General features: G+C 47.0%; 1 protein-coding gene across 2 annotated transcripts in view; it reads left to right on the top strand.

The window, feature by feature from the left end:
* The window catches only part of ntn2 (netrin 2), a 67,148-nt gene that overhangs the window by 9,311 nt on the left and 35,601 nt on the right, over window positions 1-22,236 (top strand). For both annotated transcript variants that reach the window (XM_061221656.1, XM_061221646.1), the window contains exon 2: window positions 8,875-10,027. In XM_061221656.1, coding sequence (XP_061077640.1) covers window positions 9,001-10,027 — 1,027 coding nt within the window. In that variant the 5' untranslated portion in view covers window positions 8,875-9,000. The remainder of the gene's footprint in view (window positions 1-8,874; window positions 10,028-22,236) is intronic.

Genomic DNA, 22,236 nt, shown 5'->3' with positions numbered 1-22,236 from the left:
GGGCCAAGTGGGCCGTGCTCACTGATTAAGACACGACTTACCTGGGTCACGTGACTGGCCGCCGCTTGATCCTGCTCCGCCTCGCAGCATGGAGGCTTGTGTTCGCATCGGCGGAAATTCCCAGGTTGAAGACAGGAAAAGGGCGAGGATGAAAGGAAAATGAAAGGTAGCTGACTAAGGCGTGCAGCCTGGCAAAAACCCAGGAGAACCTATGTGGTCTTCAGCGGTTGGTTTTTCACGTTTCAGAGTCTTCATTCAAATGTGAAATTTTAGAAGAAGGCAGGGAATGGAAGACTTCCCATGTGGAGCCATGAACAGCGAGTGTCATCTCAACAGCTTGAGAGCATATGCTGAGTTCTCTATGATACTGAAGAACAGCAGGGAAAGATGTTCGGAAATGCGTTCTGCAGTGAGCTCCATAACTTCCCATCAATAGATCTTAAGAGTTGCTCAATTGTTCTCAGGAAATATTAAAATATATTGTTGTCTATTCCAGAGTTTGTTAGAATAAGTCTGTGACAGTTCTGGTAAAAAATATATTTATAGCAGTGGTTGTACTACTGGCGAATGACTCCAACTTGAAATCATATTGTCTTCTTGGTCCCTGAATGAGTTGCTGTAGTTGAAGGCCGGTATTCAGGTGTTAGAGCCTGTTCTTCTCATTTGTTACTCAAGGAGCACAACCTAGTCTTCACTGGAGGAGGTTCGGGACAATACCAACCCAACAGAGAAGCCTGTTTCACTAGGGATCTCTCCATGGTGCTGAACTCCTTCTGCAGTCGCAATAATTCATTCATTCATTCATCCATCCATCCATCCATCAGTTGATTTGTTCCATCCTCTGTTCATTCATCCACCAACCACGCTCTGCTTGGTAGTTTTCTGCTGCAGAGCAACCATGGTTCATTAGGTGGGGGGAATAGTGACGTTGAGTGTGGAGGAGTCCAGGTTCTGAAGCTCTGTGCAGTGTGTGTTTGTAACCGCTGTTTCTCTTGATTTCTTCCCAAGCTTGTGGCATTTCCTGGTCCATTTCTGCTGCTCATCCCTTTTTAGGCCTTTCACAGTGACTCAACCCGAACTCTCTTTTTTCTAACAGCTATATCATTATGAGTGAGCTCTCTCTCTCTCTTAAGCGAACAGAACGAAGGCAGGATTAACTTTCGCACTGTATTTTTCTTTTTTTGTGTATTGTGTGCATTTTTGCTTTTCGTGTTTTGGTCTTATACAACACCTGTTTACTACGCTAATGGCAGTGTACTGTACCTGTCAGCATTGTAATTTCAGGAGCGTGCTCCTCATTACGCATTGTGCCTGAAGGTAATGGAAACATCTAAACACTCATCTAAACATCTAAACGGCTCATACGGGGAACTATCAACAAACACAATTACACCTGCTAACCCCACATTATGTGCTGCATAATGGCTATCCTCAGAGGCAGCTGCACACGAAGAGTCAAGCATTTCCCCAACCTTTACTGCCTAGACAACTACAGTTGCAGTTGCTTTTATGCATATTTTCACTTTGCGAGGAGCGACTGGGCCGATCACCCACCATGTTGGATCAGTTGGCTCTTAGCAAATCTGGGATTTTGATTGAAAGGATGAAACATTGACATTTTCCTAATAGCCTTTGTCCTGTCCTGCCAGTAAAATGGAAGCTTTTCACTCAGGATGTCTCTCAATTAGCTCCCCTGTTAATCTGTCACCTCATGCAGGAATCGATTACTCGTCAGAATTATTAGCATACCGTAGATCATCAATCATCGAATCTGGACCTCAAATCCAAATTCGGCCCTGTTTTTCTTCTCTCCTAGCTAATTAGCTGAATAATTAGTGGTCCTGATTGGCCTGACTACCATGTAAAGGAGGATGGAAAACTAGCAGTCTTTGAACCTTGAGGACTGTGATTTGATGATCCCTGCACTAGTTAACGGCTGCCATTTAACATTGTGAAGTTATTCTTGAAGATAATAGGTTTGACATTTCTCTTTCCACTTGTTTTTGCTTGAGCATATCTTCAGGAATCTAAGGAAGGAGTGATGTGATTCAGGCCTGGGTCACATACATAATATCTTCAGATTCAAATAATTTTTTGTGCTCGATTGACCTTTCCAGATGCAATTGAGCCAACCAAGAGGGCCAGAAGGTGGGGCTTTGCACTTTTTTTGGAGTATTTCACAGGTTCCAACACACCAGACAAGCTCAGTAAAGTGTAGAAAAGTATTTGAATCCAAAACATTTTCGTATGTGACCCAGGTCGGGTTTGAGTGTGTGTCCTGCCCAGGGCTTCTGCCCGAGTGAGCCTGAGGAGTGGGTTCTCCAGGGCCTTCCCCTAAGGTTGTGTTGTTTTAGTGTGCGCTGGAATCCGCAGGCAGGGAAGTGGGCTGTGGGACCGGTTGCATTTCTTTCATGGGCGTTCTCCCTGGCGGAGCAGGAAGATGGGAGCGCACTAGGTATTTTAATAGGTCCTGGGCTGGGGCTGCCATTTTACGCTCGGCCAAGGCACATGTGAAGGCCGCAGTGCCTTACGCCAAGGCCTGAGCTGAGCTGGAGCCCAGGAGCAGCGGCTCCAGACGCAGACGCACCAGGGCTGGGTTCGAGAAGACGGGCCCAAAAGCGGCACGCCCGCCTCTGTACAACCCGGGCAGTCGACTGTTTTCAAAAATGGTTCACTGGCCCTGAACGTTGCTTTGAGATACAGTATAGATTATCCTTTGTTGGATAATGTCCGAGTGAGCCCAGGTTGAAAATACAATAGATAATTTCGGACTTCTAACGGTCAAGAGAAGAATTGCAGCAACAAACACCTTCAAACCACAACACTGTTTATCCCTCCCCCTTCTCTGTAAACGCACTGACGTTGAAACACCATTGGCTGTGGCAATTAGAACCAATTTTCAACCAATGAGCTTGAATTATTGTAGTTATAGAATGTTATACGGCTGTGAACTGTATATTTTGAAACCTGAATTTAAGGACTATAAACACAGGCAAAGGGTGAGTCAACCTTTTTCAATGATAGGTAAGGATTTACAGTGGTCTTGTAACAATGTTTTAACACAAAAATCTTACCTATTGTACCTTTAAGCTAGAAAACCAGCCGTGGCGTGCTCACAAAGACAGACAGGGAAGCTGATTTTCAGCTTCTGAACGGAACTGGGGATTTCTCAATTTGTCAGTGATCTCCCTGCTAATGGCACCCTCGGCCATGAACCCCCCCCCCCCCCCCCCCCCCATCACCCCTCCCCTTCCTTCCTCCAGAAAATAATGAAGTTAATGAAGTCCAGAGAGGTGCTGCGGGACTGACCCCCCCAGTGTCCTCGGGCTTGGTTTGACCCGCTGACCCCTGACCTTCATTAGAAAGCGTGAGGAGAGGAAGGGATTTAAGAAACGGAGGAGGGAGAGTGGAGGGGAGAGGGGTGCAGCCGAGGCTCCTGTTCACTGTTTCCGGTTCATTCTGCCGTTCGTGGCCTGATAGTAGCCTGCACAGTGCGATCCCCACAATGCAATGAAGCAAAAAACATATTTACAGCATTTTAATCATAAATTGGCCAGTGTGCCGATTTTAGGCTTGTTGTATATCGTTTGACCTGCATTGGGAAGCCACAATTGTTATTGCTAAAGTGTATTGCTAAATTTGACTTTCCTGTCATATTAATATACATTGAAATATTATTATACATTGAAAGAATATAAAAAACCAGCAATTTTCAATATCAATAGACATTAATATCAATCAAGATCATAGCTTTGAATTAACTGTGTACAATGTCTTTTGAGATGACAAATTAATGAACTACCTGAACATATAGCAGGGGTCAGTCATTCAAGTGGTCAAGTGGTGCTGGTCGGTTCTATTAAGGAAGAAAGACTGGTTTGTGCATTGGGAAATATGAAGCATTTGGCTTATTAGCGGTCTCTTCTTTTCTTGCCTGTTTGCATGCCTTCTTTTACCGAATTCACAGGCCTGTGGCTGTGGATGCTGATCTGGAATCTCTGGCTAAAGCTCCCCGTGTCTCGTAAAGCTGCTTAAAGCCAAATTTGGGATTACTGGGGGTTCCTCAGCAGGGAGCTGAGGCAAGCACTCCCACAGGTTTGGCTGAATGGATCAACAGCTAGGGGCTCCAATTAAGCCAGGCGAGAAGGCCTCTCCAGAAGCCCACTGCCCCCAGCATGGAGAGCTTAGGTCTGGGCGTGACTCCACGGCTGTCCACCCTCGCTCTCCCAAGTCAAACAATGCTTCTCAGCACCTCTTGTTGTTTTAATCTCTGAGCTGATACGCAGAGAGAGATAGAGAGAGAAAGGTGCGAGAAAGAGAGAGAGAGAGAGAGAGAGAGGCAACTTGACATGGAATCATCTCCCGGCGACAGGCAAAAGCTGAAAAAACGTTCCCCGGAATTTGTCAGTTGAGACCACCCTTTCCCAACACCTCCCAACCCCAATTCCCCACCCATCCCCCTGTGAGACTCACAACACTCCAGGCTGAACTTTCCCCACCCTCCTGGCCGAGGGCTCCTCCCACAGCTGAAAGAAAGCAGTCAGGGGAAAAGATAAAGGGAGCTGAGCACGCAGGATCGTTTGTCCTGATTTGTACCTGTCGCATCCAAAGCAGTCAAGCTGTGAGATGTCAATCCGGGAGCTCTCCCTTCCTCCTTTCGTCAGTTTGACAAGGCTGCTGCTAATGAGGAAAATATGTCATTCCTTGTCACTGTATTTCTTCTCGCTGTACGTTGTCTTTGCTGTTGGCACTATTATTGCTCCTGTAGTTCCCTGAACAGATTTACATTGACGTTTTAGTCATTTAGCAGACTTTTAATCCAAAGCGATTTATAAGTGCGTAAATTCTTCAATAAGCGTAACGCGTCAAATCCAGAGCAGTACTTAGAACAAGTCTTTTTTTTTATATACAGAAAAAGCATGTTTGTGGAGGATTTGTAGAGCAGTTTAGGTCAATGTATTTTATACATCTGACAACATTAAATTTAGTTTTAGAGGAAAATGTAATATTTGTGCATTTTAACTGATATGTTATTGTGTGTGTTTTAGTAAAAAATTGGATTAAACAGGTGTGCGTGACTTTTCAATTCCCCTCAGTCATTCAGTGACCACGTTTCCTGGGCACAGACAAAAGGAGTTAGAGAGAATATATCAGAGCACTATGAGTGCAGTCGTAATGACCAAAACATATTTAAAAACATATGTATGAAAAAAACGTATGAATGTGTCTGTAAATTGTATAGCCATGTGGCACATTAGGGATGACTAGCAAAGCGTACACAGAAGACTTCACTGAAATGAAGGCCCACATGGTAATGTTGAGCAGTGTACAGTATAGTGGTTTTAGTGGCCAGAAGACATGCCAGGCTACTTATTAACCAAACCACAGAATTCTAAAGAAATTCCCTCCAGACAGAGAACACCCACACCATAACCCTATTCTGGTGTCTCTGTTATCCCTACTCCCTAACTCTGTTCCTTTGCATGTGCTGAGTTTAAGGGAAGCTCTGGACATCCTGACAGCATTGACAAAAAGCAGGTTCCTGTTCCCAGTTGTCTTACAGACACGTACACACATACGCACGCACGCACTCAGCAGATTTAACCCTTTGATGAGTAATGTTTTTTTTCCAGCATTCTAATTCAGCGTTCTAGAACTTAATTGCTCTCAATTACCAGTAGTGATTGTTACATCACCATTAGAATGTTCGGTTCAGCACATTCTAATGACATATTTCTGGTTTTACTCCATAAAACACTTGCTGTTGTCATTCAACACAGAGACAATTTGTTGCACCTCTCAAGACAATTGAAGAACACAGAGCAGCTGAATATGAACTTGAGACCTCCAGACAGTAACAACATCTGTCAGCTAGCAGTCAGACTTCAAGCATTACAGAATTAATAAACCATAGACGGCCTTTACAGCTTGATGCATTGCAGTCGGTTTGTGGCTTTGCAGAGCTCGCTGTCGGCCGGCTCGTTTTGATTCATGTGTGCAGCCCATGACACCGTTAATGTGCTTTGGAGGGGGACTGTAAAGCTGAATTAAACAGCGGTGTCAACCTTTTCATTTCTGTTTACACATCCGCGCACCAGACCTGCCTAAAAGAGGCAGAGCCTGGCGGAGACAGAAATAAAAAGATCGTAGGAAGAGGTGGCGCTCAGCGCACCATATTTGGTGATTCGCGTCCTCTTGTCTTTCGACTCAATGTGTCTTCTTTTCTCTCTTCCCTCTTGCCTATCTCGCTCTCACTCCCTTTCTTTAGCCACTCATTAACACAGTGCGGATGGAAGCTGGATGAATGCTAATTAGTGGCTAATTATATCAGCAGGGTCCTCAGCTAGCCAGTAACTCTTAGTCCTCTTCAGGCCTGGCTTTAATGGAGTCACTCTCCACACCGAGCTCTGGCAGCATCACACCCCCTTATTATTTTCATCAGACACCCTCAGGCTACTGGATCAACACCTCTCTTCCACTGAGGGCAAATCGTTCTTTCTCTCTCTCTCACACACACACATACACACACGTACATACACACATACACACACGCACATGCACACACACATATGTGCACACACACACATACACACTCCCGCACATACATGGACACGCACACACACACACATACGTGCACACATACGCACTTCCGCACACATACACACACACACACACACACACACACACACACTCACAGAGGTCAGGCCTTGGGGAGAAAGGACTGAGAGGGAGGGTGTGAAGGGAAGTGGGGTTTGCCGGGCGAATGGGCCCATTCTCCTGCACTTTGACAGTCGCTATGTCAGGGCCCAATGAAGAAGGAGGCTCACTCCGGCTTTTGATGCCACTGGCCCCCCTCTTCTCCCAATGGACTGTGACTGAAGTAAATGCAGAAGCAGGCTTTTGTTCTGATGGAGGAGGGATGGCGTGAGAGGGAGAGGAGTGTGAAGAGTGCAACTGCATGTGGGGGCGAGGGGGGGGTGGTCCGCTCGTTATGGCTTAGGGAAAGTTTCGCAAAGGGGCAGAGGGTGCCTTTTCACCCCTCAGATGAGTGCCTGAATGGGCTCTGGTCCATGCTGACAAACCTGATGACCAAAACACATGGGGAGATGAGAGAAAAGCACAGGCCCTTAACCATTTGAAGAGTAGGTTTCATGGAATTACTTTTCAAAATTCCAAGTCAGTGTTCTAGAACTCCATTGCTTTCAGTTAGCAGTAGTGATTGTTACATCAGCATTAGAATGTTCAGTTAAGATAATTCTAATCACATATTTCTGATTAGAACGTTCAGTTAAGAACGTTCTAATCACACATTTATGATCTCACTTCTTAAAGGGCTAATATTATCCTTTCAAAGACGAATGAGGGAAAACGGGGTTGTGCTCAGCCAGTCACTGTCCAATTAGAGCCTGTTCCTGAGCACAGTCACCGGGCACACTTCTGAGGTGTATTTTTAGGGCTTTTTCCACTGGTGCTGATTATGATTAACCCTGCAGCATGTGGCCAATGTGCTGCAGCAAGGTACTGGAGTCCAATGAATCTTCAGCTGAAAAACAACAAGAAGTAAATGTCTTTTTTAAACCTCAATCATATGCCTGAAAATAAACTTCCAAATTAGTTATAGTTTTTATTAGCTGTTCAAATTTCCGGACAGGATGAAAACACAAATAGATCGAGACTGATATCAACTTTGGATTCTGAAACAGTTCCAGTGTTTGCCAGTTCCATGAATGAATTTGTATTGTTGTTTAATGTGGAACTCCCACAGAGAGAGACCTGGGGCCGATGTTTCCTGGGTGAACTGAATGAATATGTCAAACCATGATTATGTTATGATAGGATTATGTTTTGAGGTTTTTGGGATTTTTTGGGAGGGGGGACTGGGCATGACCAGAATCCCACACAGTGACCTGAATGGAGGTGCTGAAAGGCCAGTGTCATTGCAATTCAGCATGTAGTACCCAGCAGCACTCTACCGTCTCTCTATATCTGGGTGTGTGCCTTCTGCCCCACTTCTGACAGTGAGTGGAAGGAAACTCCTGAACAGACAGGAACAGCCCAGAGGTGTGTGTGTGCAAATGCCCAACAGCACTCAGTATATGGGAAAGCTCCCAGGAACCAGGTCAGGTTGACCAATACTTTAGATTCATGAGGCAACAATAAAGATAAGACAATGTTGCTTGTGCTGGCAATAACCTTCTGTCTAAATCACATACACTCACTGAGCACTTTATTTGGAACACCTGCACACCTATTTATGCATGCGATTATCAAATCAGCCAATCGTGTCATGCAGATATGGGTCAGGAGCTTCAGTTAATGTTCACATCAACCATCAGAATGGAGAAAAATGTGATCTCAGTGACTTTGACCGTGGAATGACTGTTGGTGGCAGACAGGGTGGTTTGAGTATCTCAGAAACTGCTGACCTCATGGGTTTTAGAGTTTGTAGAGAATGGTGCAAAAAACTAAAAACATCCAGTGAGCAGCAGTTCTGCGGTCAAAGCTGACAGAAAGGTGACAGTAACACAAATAGCCACACAGTACAACAGTGGTATACAGAAGAGCATCAAACCTCTTAAGTGGATAGGCTACAGCAGCAGAAGACCAATAAGTCTACCTTAAAAAGAAGTATAATAAATACCTAATAAAATGCTCACTGAGCGTACACGGGGTGACAAAAAGAAATCTGCGTTCTACATTGCTGCAGCTTTGGTGAACTCTACCAAGCAGTCTTCATGCACTTTGTAATCTTATCGGCCGTCGCACCGGATTTAGCACCCCCTCAGTCATGTAGCGAAACTCCCTTTCCTCTGAATTGTAGTGTCTGGAGTTCCTCCAGAAAAGCTCACTCTCTGTTTCTCCCTCCTGTGCCAGACCCTGGTGAGAGGCCTCGGGCTCCTGGAGAAGCTCTGCGCTGCTGGACGCCCCCCCCCTCCTCCCTCCCTCTCTCTCTCTCTCTCTCTCTCTCTCTCTCTCTCTCCCCGAGCCTGACCCGGCAGGATGAGCGACGCCTGGAGCAGGTGGCTGCTGGGAGCCTGCCTGCTGGGGGTGGCCTGGGCCGGCGCTCACAACGCCAACCCGTTCGCTGGCCAGCAGAGCCCGCCGGACCCGTGCTACGACGACAACGGCGGAGCCGCCCGCCGCTGCATCCCCGAGTTCATCAACGCGGCCTTCGGCAAGGAGGTGCAGGTGTCCAGCACCTGCGGCCGGCCGCCCTCCCGGTCCTGCAGCGTGGTGGAGCGCGAGGACAAGCCCGCCGTGAGGACCTGCCAGATCTGCGACGCCTCCGACCCCCGCCGCGCACGCCCGGCCGCCTACCTCACCGACCTCAACTCGCTCCACAACCTCACCTGCTGGCAGTCAGAGAACCTGCACGGCTCCCCGCACAACGTGACGCTCACCCTCTCGCTGGGGAAGAAGTTTGAGATCACCTACGTCAGCCTGCAGTTCTGCTCGCCCCGGCCCGAGTCGCTGGGCATCTTCAAGAGCATGGACTACGGGAAGAGCTGGACGCCGTACCAGTTCTACTCCTCGCAGTGCCGCCGCATGTACAACAGGCCCAACCGGGCGGCCATCACCAAGCAGAATGAGCAGGAGGCCCTGTGCACGGACGGACACACGGACGTGCACCCGGTCTCCGGGGGGCTCATCGCCTTCAGCACGCTGGACGGGAGGCCCTCGGGGAAGGACTTCGACAGCAGCCCCGTGCTGCAGGACTGGGTGACGGTGACGGATATCCGCGTGGTCTTCAGCCGGCCGCAGCTGGCCGGGCAGGGCCGGGAGGAGGACCCGGCGGGGGCCGCGTCCTCGTCCATGCCGCCGTACTTCTACGCCGTGGGGGACTTCCAGGTGGGCGGGCGGTGCAAGTGCAACGGGCACGCCTCGCGCTGCCTGAAGGACAAGGAGGGCAAGCTGGTGTGCGACTGCAAGCACAACACGGAGGGGCCCGAGTGCGACCGCTGCAAGCCCTTCCACTACGACCGGCCCTGGCAGAGAGCCAGCGCCCGCGAGGCCAACGAGTGTCTGCGTGAGTCTCTCCTTTCTCCTCATTTTCATTTAGGTTCTTCTATAGGTTTTCCACCCAAATTGAACAGAGAATATTTGACATTGCTGAGAGCAGGGATCATCAACTCTGGCCCTCAAATCCAAATCCAGCCCTGGTGTTCTTTTGTCCTGGGTAATTAGCACTGCAGATTGGCCAGACTGTCTTCACACCTCTGGTAAAGGCAGGATGGAAAGCCAGTAGTTTACAGCCCTGGTGTACCATGAGTCGCTGATCCCTGGCTTTGAGCCATTATTTTTTCTTATGGACGGATTCAAGGTGCCAATCCCGCGCTCGTCATAAGCACAGTCTCTTCTAGTCCTCACACAGCCGCGTCTCTGTCGGAGTCGGAGGCCCGTCAGCCGGTTTCCGCCACACTCAGCCGGTGGTCTCTTGTGTGCGTTTCATATCCAATCATCTGCCTGATTAGGCACAGAGTCAGTAATCTCCACTAAAGCGGAGCTTTACCAGCTCTAATGGGCATTAGTGAGCGGCGGAGTTCTGCTGTGTCAAACCAGAGGCTGGGGCTGCTTGTTTTTTTGGATGTCGCAGGTCCTCGCGGTCATAACAGAAAACACAGCCGCGCATTCTAATCCGGGACCTTCTTGAAATTCCTGCCAAAATTCTACAGGGGAAGTCTCAATTGTGAAACTTAGGAACAATAAGCGGCCCTTGAGAATATAATGAATGTAAATACAAACAGCTGCCTGTTTGGTGTTGAGAGAGGCGCCTCGCTCTCTCCCCATCACCTCTGTTTCACAGCTTGCCCCTCCCACGCCCGACCGGAGGAATTGTTCGGCACCTCTGACAAGTGCTTGAATGAAACTCAGAATAAATAATGAGGGATTTGAGTCAAGTTCAGCCCAGGCCTTGGTGTATGGAGAGCGGTTTAATTGTACGGCTGGGTTGCCCTCCCACAAGTGCCATCTCTGAATGTGGCTTGTCATCGGTACTTAGGTGCCTCTGAATAAGAATTAAATGTTTTTTTGTTAGGCAAAGCCTTTTTTTGTTTCCTTGAGAAAAAAGGTGCTCAAAGTTTGGAAGAAACATTGAAGAACCAAGATGGTGGTGTTGTTTAGAAATAGTAAATGACCGATATTTGGGCGCTAGATTGTTTCGCAAAATTCAGAGCGAGACTCTGAAGATTTATGTCTGAGAAACTAAATTGGCCATTTCTGTTCTGCATTACACATTACTGAACGGATTTATGGGAGAATGAATTTTGTGTGATTCTGGAGAGACCCAGACACAAAGCTCTGAAGAGACCTTCCCTCTTTGTCTTTTAATTAATGATCCTTCTGCTCTTCTTTCACACTGCTGAGACCTACAATAGCACGCTTTTAAGAACTGGTGCCAGGAGAGAATGAGAGTAGGAAAAAGAGAAATAAGACTGGAGTCTCCTTGGCGTAAACAGAAGTGTAGAAGGTGAGTGTTGTTGGAGTGCGGTTCTGGAGGGGGCTGTTGTTGAGAGGGAGGGAGTTTTCGAAGTGAGCAATGCCAAGTCATTTAGCGAGAAGGATTAGAGGGTGGAGAGGTCAGGGAGGAGTCTGGGGAGGCTTGAATATTTATTTAAATTGGACCGCAAATGCTTTTGTTGAAAAGAGGAGGTCTTCAATACAAAAAAAAAATCGGGAGAAGAAAGTGAAGTGGAAGGAGGGGGGATGAAAAGAAAAACACAAGGATCTTTTTGTGGAGGGATAAAAAAGGGAGGAGAGGGATTATAGAGCGACATTTTCTCCCCCCCCCCCCCTGCCCCCTTTGCCATCTCTGCACTGTGGCACAAGGGCTGGGTGTGTGCTGGATTGGGTCCCGCCGGGGGTCACGTGTACTGTGCACTCAAGTGTCACCCCTGCTCTGTGGAGCCTTTTCCATGACAAAGGCAACCGTGGAATTTTCCGGACTTTGGTTAGCTCACATTTTCGTCTTTCATTTCAGGGTTTCTGCGGTCTTAAAAGGGCGCTGTTAAGAGCTCTGTAAATCATCATTGCGTGTCATAATGAGCAGGAATGTGGGCATATTTCAGCCTGATGGCGCTTAATGGCTTCTGGGGTTATTCTCCACTATATGATGCCATTCTGAGCCTCCTTTATAGATACAACCCCCGTTACGAACAAGTCTAAACAGCGAGTGACACATGTTCCAGACATTGGCACACCGCTGCGTCTTAGTCATCCAAGAATGTCATTTGGCTCTGATTGCTTTTAACCTCAAGACAAGACATAATATTCCAGACATGCTCTGAAACCCTGCCAAGTGAAATTACTGCAGTTTTTGTAACCTTTTGTTAATGTTAACAGATTACCTTTGTATGGGATTACGGGGCTATGTGATAAGATGTGCTAAAAGAAACACCTGGTATTTCTGCCCCTGTCAGAATTAATCCATGTTTTTTCAGACATTTCGCTCTTTGATGTCGGAGATTATTTTGTCATTTGCTATTGAATCTTTTCAAAGGGAGCATACTTTAATTGCATTTGCTTGGGGATTTTTTTACATTACCGTAACCTTTAATACATGTCAGAAGGGATATCTTTTCACTCATTTCGCGTGTGTTTATAAATGGGAAGGATAGCCGGAACCCAACAATGCTCAGTTACTTGTCCATAAAAACGTGTTTTCACCAACTTGAATACCGACTTGAAAGCCACTGTCCCTTCTTTAACCTCTCAATGCACGTAAATGAAATTACTAAAGGGAAAAAAATGAAGTAAAAAAAAAAAAAAAGGACCGGTGTATATTTGTCTAGAGTTTTGTAATTGCCAGTGCTTCTGGCCTGAGCTCATGCTCAGTATTGAGGAGTGCCAGATCTGGTTAGCGGGCGGGAAAGTGACAGGACCAGAGGAGCAGACCCGTCGCATTCCAGCACTGGCAGGGCACGGCGTCTGTTTCCATATCCTCGCCCCGTCCCCTTTTCCTCCCGAGCATCGCCGCTGCTGACGAAATATCCTGCCCGGCTCGCTTCGGGGCCCTCCAAGGGCCGGCTACCTCGCCTCTCTCCTTACGCCCCTCCAGAGCCGGGGGCCGCAAGATGGAGTAGGCCTGCTCCGGCCAACACAAATGACATAATACCTCGCTGATACAGTGCAGGAGGAGGGCAGGGGAGGGGAGCTGGGAGGAATGTAGGCCCCGCGTAGCGCTACCTGATTACAGTGGAGGCGAGCCAGCGGCTGGTGGGTGTCCAGAATGTCATCGGCATCGCTCCGCACAACGCCCCGCCGTGGAGAAACGAGGAGGGCTGAGTAATGGCGGACAGGGCGAGAGGAAACACTCGGGGCTGCTGAGCAGGGCGCAGGGGGAAAGGCCGGGGAGCAGAGCGAGAGCTGTGTGGTCAGCTCGGATTTTGACGGTTTCAGGTTGGGGATGGGGGGGGGGGGTTGGTGAGTGGCTGTTATCGTATTGTCTTCATGAGCCCCCCGGGCATTTGAGGTTTGGCCAGGATGGTAGGAGTATATTTGGGGAGGGCGAGGGGGTCGTGACCTGCTGTGGAGTGATGACAGGGCTAAGCTGACATGGAGAAGCCTGAGACAGGGAGACAGGTGGGCAGCAGGCAGAGGCCACCCTGAATATCCGCTCTGAATCTCCTCCCTGAATATCCACTCTGAATCTCCACTCTGAATCTCCTCCCTGACTCTCCACTCTGAATCTCCATTCTGAATCTCCACCCTGAATATCCGCTCTGAATCTCCTCCCTGAATCTCCACTCTGAATCTAATCTCCATTCTGAATCTCAATTCTGAATCTCCATTCTGAATCTCCACTCTGAATCACCACCCTGAAACTCCATTCTGAAACTCCACTCTGAATCACCACCCTGAAACTCCACCATGAATCTCCATTCTGAATCTACTCCCTGAATCTCCACCCTGTACACCCTCGCCAAAGCTGACATCATGCCCTACCATTGTGTGATTAGAAAGACATACAGAAGTTAAGCAAATGCATCTTCCCTTTTGGTTGCCGAGCTGCATCTGATAACACTATATTATCCTACATTATTCACTTTAGGCCACAAGTATTCCTATTTCAAGGCACTGATTCTAACATCCGCTGTCAGTAATAAGATTAAAAATCATTCTTTGTCCCTGTATGGCAGAATGAAATGAATGCTAAAAGACCTGTGGTATTCTAGCAGTTAACAGTGGCGTTACTGTTTACGGAGCGCGCTGAGGTTTGACATGTAGCTTGAGGAGATTACTGCCTCAGCTCCTGACAGCAGGGAACCAGTACTGAGACACAAACCAGCAAGCTCAAGTTCAATGGCTCCAACGCGGATTTCTCAGACAGAAGTTTACAAATAGTAGCCGGAGCACCATCAAGGAAGCCCAAAGACCGAGCGCGAGACTTTTCCTTTTCTTTCCATGGAACGCGTAAATAAAGTACATCACAGAAAAAGTGAAAGATTTATTTTGTATATCAGTGAGACAATGCGGAGCGTGTTATTTATAAGGGGCAAGAGGGGGACCGTGTTGGCGGATGGCGGCGCGCTGGGTCGAGCGTCTGCGTGTGGGTCCCAGCGGTTTGGGCTGGGAGGCAGCACACCCACTGGAGCGGGGTTCAGCTATTTCTCTTCATTAGTCAAAAACACGCGCTGCTGGAGTCAACCCTCAGCAGACCCGGCCTGCAGCAGGAGGGAAGATTAAGAGCGGATTTAAAAGCCAGACATTGCTCTTTTTAATGAGGCGGATCAGCCAATTAAATCACTACTTGTGTAATTATATATATATATATATATATATATATATATATATATACATATACTGTGTCTGTGTGTGTGTGTATATATATTCACTCAGTGACCGCTTTATTAGGTAGACCTGTACAACTCGTTAATGCACATCTAATCGGCCAATCATGTGGCAGCAACTCAGTACATAAAAGCATGCAGACATGGTCAAGATGTTCAGTTATTGTTCAGACCAAACATCAGAATGTAGAAGAAATGAGTGTTGGTGCCAGACAGGGTGGAAAACAAGACAGCCTCTAGAGTTTATAGAGAATGGTGCAAAAAAACTAAAAACATCCAGTGAGCAAAAATGTCTCATTGAAAGAACTTAGAGGAGAATGTCCAGACTGGCCAAGGTGACAGCAATTCAAATAACCACATGTTAAAACCGTGGTATACAGAAGTGCATCTCTGAACACACAACACGTCGACCCTTGAAGTGTATGGGCGACAACTGCAGACAATACATCTAAAAAGAAGTCAAATAAATACCTAATGAAGCGGTCCCTGAGTGTATATATAAGTATATATAAGGGGCTACCTCAACCCGTCTGTGTTTACCTTTAAGGGCGTAAGGGGTCTGCTGGGAAGAGCAGGCCGTTTTGTGCCTGTGAGCTGTCAACATCCAACCGCCGAATTTGAATTTGAAATGTGGCTGTCCCTCACATGTCCTCCCCCTGGGGATGGAAGGGTCACTCCTATTCATTGGTAATCTCCTCCCCGAAACGAGCGAGGCGTCCCTCGGGTAGCTGACACATGTCGGGCGCTTATTGAGAGGGCCCACCAGGCCGAGCCATACGCCTCTCTCTTTAATTTTTAGTCGTGAACGTGAAAAAAAAAAAGAAAGAAGCGGAGCTTTGAGCCGCCTTCCTGCCGACGCCCCGTGAGGCCCGATCTACGGTGGGGTTAAAGTGGAGCCTCTGTTTTGGAAACAATTAGCTGGAATTAAAAGAGAGATGACAGATGGGCTGCTCGCGAGAGCGTGGTGTTCCAGACGGGGGCTGCCGGGCTCTGCGGAGGTACAGGGAGGCCCGTCGGGGGTCCGGCAGGACCCGGGCTGCTGACGGGAGCTCGGCTCGGGGCACCGTGGTAGCACGCCCGTTTTCGGGGGCTAGGCGGGAACGAGGGTCCGCCGCCTCGCTCCGCACCAGACTCCTGAGAATGACCTCATGCACATGCTGCGTGACACTCTGATTAGAATTTCAAATGAAATCGGCGGTGTGTTTCGTCTCCCCTCGCAGACGAGGAGCGCACGCGGAGGTCAGCTTGCTGAAGCCCTTCCACCGTTTGTTTTGAAAGCAGGTTCACCGAATCAATGCGCTTTGCTTTTTGAATAAGCTGTAATGAGATGTGAGTAGTTCAGGACTGCATTTGATACAACGTGCCTGGGTGAGCTTCTTTTCTGCGTCTTATGTCGGTTTCACCGGTAGTTTCCCACTTTAAACTCTAGATGGCACTGTTAGGTATGCGCACTGCTATGCGTTTCAAGGGCACCCTCCTGTGCTGCTATTGCATGTATTTTTTTGTTCTAATATCATTAATTTATTTTTACCCGCCTCTTATTTCCACTGAGGCTCCAGAAAGCCCCCAGGCCCTCTGCGGCTTGACGCTTCAATTACTTAAACCGTGACACTCACGGCAACAGGAGGGAGGGAAGAGTGAAAAGAAATCTTCTGTGCTTTCAAATAATTACATTGTGGAGGAATGTTGTTCTAAAAGCAGCTGAGATGTGAAACAGTGCCTCCAGGGCAGTCACTCGCAGACAGGGAGAAGGAGTCTCGCTGGAGATGGAGTGTAGAACTGGAGCGGGGGAGGCAGGTTTGGATCAGGTCACTGGGGTTAGGAAAAAAAAGTATAGGCATAGGCCAAGTTAATGTGTGTGTGTGTGTTATGTGGGTGTTTGAGAAAGTGTGTGTATGTGTGTGTGTGTATGTGTGTGTGTGTTTGTGTGTTTTATGTGTGTGTTTCAGCAAGGATGCGTGTGTGTGTGCAAGTGTATGTCTGTGTATGTGTGTGTGTATGTGTATGTGTGCTGTTCGGAGTTACGTGTGTGCGTGTTTGTGTGTGCGTGAAAGTTTGTGTGTGCACATGTGTGTGCATGTGTGTATTTATCTGTGCATGCGTGTGTGTATTTGCGTGTGTGTGGGAGTTTGTGTGTGCATGTGTTTGTGCATGTGTGTTTATCTGTGTGTGCGTGTGTGTATGTGTGTGTTTATCTGTGCGTGTGTGCCTCATCTTTACTGAACCTACATGAAAGCATTCGACAGCCCCATCGCCTGAGTCCATGCTAACCAGCGCCTGTGCCTCCTAAAACACAAGCCCTCTTTCTCAACAGTCACAGAGAGGAGTGAGTCAAGGTGCTGTGGGAACTCGTAACTCCGAACAGCACGGGATGGCATGAGCGCCGCTTACAGCCTTGGAATGGGATCTGAGACGCTCGCTTTCAGCCCGTGCCAATTCCAGCTGCTTGTGTAGCGTGCCCGTGGACATGCCTCCACCGACTCCATCCCGCACATGTTCCCAATCAGTGCCATGGGGTGGCCGTTTCTGCAGGTTTTTTCCCCCCCATAATCGCATCTCCTCGATGCCGGGGAAGCGGGCTAGGGTCTCAGCGAGCGGGGCGCTTCTTGAAGCACTTTCTTCTGCTGACACACAATCGAAAATGTTCTTTACTGTTTTTCATTTGACTTTCTCAAAAAGCTTCAAAGGCGTTCCCTGGAAACGGAGAGGTCAGGACGCGGTTCCTGGAAGCGGGCCGCCGTCGAGGCCCGTCTGTGCCGTCTGTGCAGGATCACTCCGGGGCCGGGAACGAGAGGCGACCGGCCTTTTGTTTCGCGCAGATTGTTGCGTGACCTGCGTGGCACTGCAAAGAAAGGAGGGCGTCAGCTTTGCTAGCCGGCCGGCCGGCCGCACGGCAAGAGGAAAGGGAGACGTGGGTCTGTTTTCTGGCGGGGCTGGAGTTTGTGGGTCTGTTTTCTGGCGGGGCTGGAGTTTGTGGGTCTGTTTTCTGGCAGAGCTGGTTCGTGAGTCACGCCGCAAGTCTGTGTTCTGGTAGAGCCGACACCTGCTCCTGACCACATCCCGCTCAACTGCCGTTACAAATTCTGACCCAAGAGTTTCAAACTCTTTTGGAGTGCTGGAGGTTTTAGGCGAATAGAAAGCCAGTTATGGGATAGGAGGCATCTGCCCAGTTCTGAGTTTTTATTTCTTTTCTGAGTTTCAAACTTTTCTGTTCTGTTAGACGTGTCCCCGGAAGGCTTGTTTGTGGGAAAATGAATGTGAGCTTACAGAGGACAGAGTCCCCAATAATTAAACTGATTGGAAAATTTGTCTCTTGTGACATGCTTCCATCAAGGTGTCTTTTCGGGTTAAAGTCAAATCAAGTCCCCGTGTGGAAGATAAATGTTTGTGGAAGCTGTGGCCCATTTGTGGTCTGTGTGTTGGAAACTAGCATCTATCCACAGGCATGTGGTTTTCAGACCCAGAATTTGCGATGCATATGCGAGGACAGAAAGAGTTACTTGATTCTTTGAAGTTATGCTGGAACTGTGAGAACACTGTTTTACCTTACAGCCTGGTGTTGTTGCGTCCCCCGGCTGTAATGCAAAGCAGGAAGGCTGAGCTTCGGCCTTAGCTGAGCACCATGAGAATGCACTGCCCCAGTGTCCAACTCCTGTTAGGCAGACATAACTGCAAACAGCGGGCCTGATTTTAAACACTTATGTTTTAACCTGTTATTTTCAACATAATTACATAAATGTAACCCAAAAGTCCCGAACATGTTAGCATGCCTAATTGCCATTTTAGCCCTACTCTGAAATGCGAAAACCTGTCAGTGTGGACTGCTTATGATATAGTTAATGCTTGCCAAATTCTTGTTTATTTATTGATGCTAATACTGGGAGACATTCAACTTCATGTTGTGGGAATGGTTTAATCTGTATACATTTAATTAGCTTTCATAGATATTATGTTGTCAATGAAATTCACATGCAGTCAATAAAACATTTCATTGATAGTTCATTGAAGCTAATTTAACAGGTAATTATTTTGCAATTAAACACTACTGAGAGAGAAATTTTATGAACAATGATTATGATGCGTATAATTATTGTCGGCAACAATAATAATAATAATAATAATAATAATAATAATAATAATGCTGTTGTGGATTTCATTGTGAAAGCAGATTCAATTTAATACAAAAAGTGCAATATTTCAACACCACATCATGACCATGTAGAGTCTAGGGTCAAGGGTAATATTTTATACATTTTAAGAAATGTAATAATTTGTTAAATAATCGAGGGCAGGATTGTTGAATATAACAAAACATAACATATAGAATTTTTTTTTATTCTCTTTTTGCATATCCATAATCTGTTCAATAATTTATTAATCTATTTATTTACTTTAGCAATACATATGTCCATTGTGTTCCTTGCCAGATAGATTGCCCATGTTATCTTAATTATAACAAAATAACAGGGGATTTCAACAGTGGTATTTATATAATTTAAATGACATATAATATTATATACAAAAAGCAAATCTGTGATCGGTCCAGACATGTCATTTTGTCTGGGGTACAATCATTTGGTCAGATATAAATGAGTTAATAGTAAATAAAGGATTAGTTTGTAATTGGGATGATTTGCAGAGCTCTGATGCCACCCAAGCTGTGGAGCAGAAGGGGGGAAGCTCCAGAGTTTTCTAGCAGGAAAGATTAGAGAGAGGTGGAAAGCGACCGGCAGAGCTGTAGACGGATCAAATAACAGCTGACTTTCATTTCCAGTCGTTTCAACTTCTCAAGAGTGTGGAGGTTTCATTCAAATGTCTTTAAGTTAGCCTTGTGACAATATCACCTTTTTCAATGGTCAACGGTCAATGGTCAATGGTCAATGGTCAATTGTCAGTTGTCAATTGTCAAAGGAGGAGAGGGCAGTCTCTATGGCAAAATGCCTTTGTAATCCAACATAAATTAAATCAGGGCTGTGTGCCTAACCCCCCCCCCCCTTTAATGTAAAGTAACTACTTGTCTATCTTTCCTTTTGTATGGTTGTGTTTGCCTATTAGTATTATTATTGAGAACATAGTAACTGTGTTTCATATCCAAATAAAGGGGTTTTTAAATTCTCAAATTCTCTCTGCCCCTCTCTCTCCATCTCTCTCTCCCCCCACTCCCTCCCTCTCTCTCTTCCTCTCTCTCTCTCTCTCTGTTTCCTGCCATCTGGCTCTCGGCTGTGGCTGCTGGTGGTCACTCAGCCCCCCTGCTGCACACACTCTCAGCCTTTGATGCAATAGCAATCTTTTATTCTTAAATCATTCTGTTCAGCCCTAACACTTAATGCTTAATTGCTTTTACTCAGGATAAAGACACTTAAATGCAGCCAGGTCTGTATTCGTATATCAATTTCAAAGCCAGAATCCTCTAGCCACACTCGGAGAGTTTGCACTCAATTAGATTAATAGGACAATAGCTAGATGGATGTCAATACCTTTACACTTGAAGAGAAGCATTTATACTGTGAAGGTATTGGTGTCTACCTATTATTTTAATTGAGCGCAAAATGTCTACTTTGAATAGTTTTGCCAGGGAAAAGAGGAGAGAGAGGACAAAGAGTGGGTAGGTGGGGTGTAAAGTGGGGAGAAAAGATTCAAACTGACTCAGAACCACTCTGGCTGGGCTCCAGCATAATCTTGTTAAAATCTGCCTCCCATTGACGCCTTCCAAGCGAGAGAGTGGAATAAAGGGCCTCGGTTTAATAGGTTTGGAGGAGCTGGCCTGATGGGGCAGTGGCTGGCCGACCAGGGAGTGGGGTGAAGCTGGGTGCAAACGTCAGCGTCAGTGGAAACACGGACAAAACCGCTTAGCATGAAATGGAGCCGAGCCGGAGACCTGAACCTGGGCTGAGGGGGAGCGGGGAGGGTTCATAGGCCTGGCACAATGGGCACACGGTGAAGTCACTTCCTGTGAATACCAGACCTGGGTCAAATACGAAATTGTTTTGGATTCAAATACTTTTCTGTGCTGGATTGATCTTGCCTGGTGCAATTGAGCCGACCAAGAGGACCAGAACTTTGCACTTCTGAGATTATGAAATATATGAAAGGCTCCAATACACCGGACAAGCTCAGTAAAGGATTGAAAAGTACTTGAATCCAAAACAGTTATGTGTTTGATCCGGGTCTGGTGAATACATAACTTCTCTAACAGCACTTGTCTGAGAGGGGCAGCCTGTTGCCTAGTGGCTAAGGTACCCAGAAGGTTGGTGGTTCTGTACGTTGCTTTGGATTGGTCAGCTAAATAACAAATGATTAGGACAAAATTATGAGGACTAAATGCTCTAGCTTCTTATTACAGGATGGTTGTAGGCCCTGCAGGGTGCCGGGTGGGTGGCTCCTGTGGTCTGGTAGAACCGGGACCGTGTGCGTTTGTGGTCAGGCGCCATGGAGGCTCGCCGAGGGTGCCAGACACAGGCCAGCCCCGCTAATCTGGAGCACGGGAATACGGAATACCTTTGGCTGGGATTTGGATCTACTCACAGGCCACAGTTTAAACTCCCCAAGTTAAATAAGGGATGGAGTTTCAAGGGTCACTTATTGGAATTTTATACATTTCTTGGCTTGCTCTGCACAGCCTTCGAAAAACGACCGGTTATGAGAGGGAGCAGACTTCACTCATTACACTTGTGCCGAGGTGGAGAGTCCAGAGATCAGATTGTCAAAAGTCCTGCCGTGTGTTTCTTCCGCCCATGAACTCAGCAAGCTGATTTCACTACTTAGTTGTATCTCTTGGCTGAAGAATTGTGCCGATTTGCAAATCCAGGTGATTGGAAGAAAGTACTGGGGAGGACTTCTACTCTCTGGATCTACACCTGTGTCATACACAAAAACCTTCAGGGCATAAAACGGCTTATTCTGATTGTGGATCTGGGGGGTGGCTTATTTAGAATATGACTTAAATAGAGAATTGATGTTCAACACAGAGCAAATATGGAGCTATTTCAAGTACTGTTTTACTGTGTCGTGTACAATATAAGAAGGATAACAAGAGCATCTTTATAGGACTGAAAAAAATAATCAACCCCCTAGTCACCCACCCTCATATAGCAAGCTATGATGAAGCACAGAGACCGCCTTGCAGTAAACAACCTAAAACACTGCAATACTCCTGAGGAAAATGTTAATGATCTTAATGTGGGTTTGAAGTGGTAGTGACTGTATCAGCAGGACATTAAAAAGTTCAGAGTGGAAGTAATTAAAGCCTGCTGCGAAGACAGGAGTGAGGGCTCTCAGGAGAAAGATTTCAAAAGCTCTTCTCTCCTCTGCCTCAGCATTCTACACTGCACTTGACCAAACTAGCCAGAATGCAGCTCACTAGTATGTGAGAATTACTGAATGTCCTGGATTCTTCAAAACACCAGAACATTTACATATGAATGTTCTGGAAAAGTCACTGAGAAAATTA

This window comes from Conger conger, chromosome 2 (assembly GCF_963514075.1).
Source record: "Conger conger chromosome 2, fConCon1.1, whole genome shotgun sequence".
Lineage (NCBI taxonomy): Eukaryota > Metazoa > Chordata > Actinopteri > Anguilliformes > Congridae > Conger > Conger conger.
This window is presented reverse-complemented; position numbering and strand designations above follow the sequence as displayed.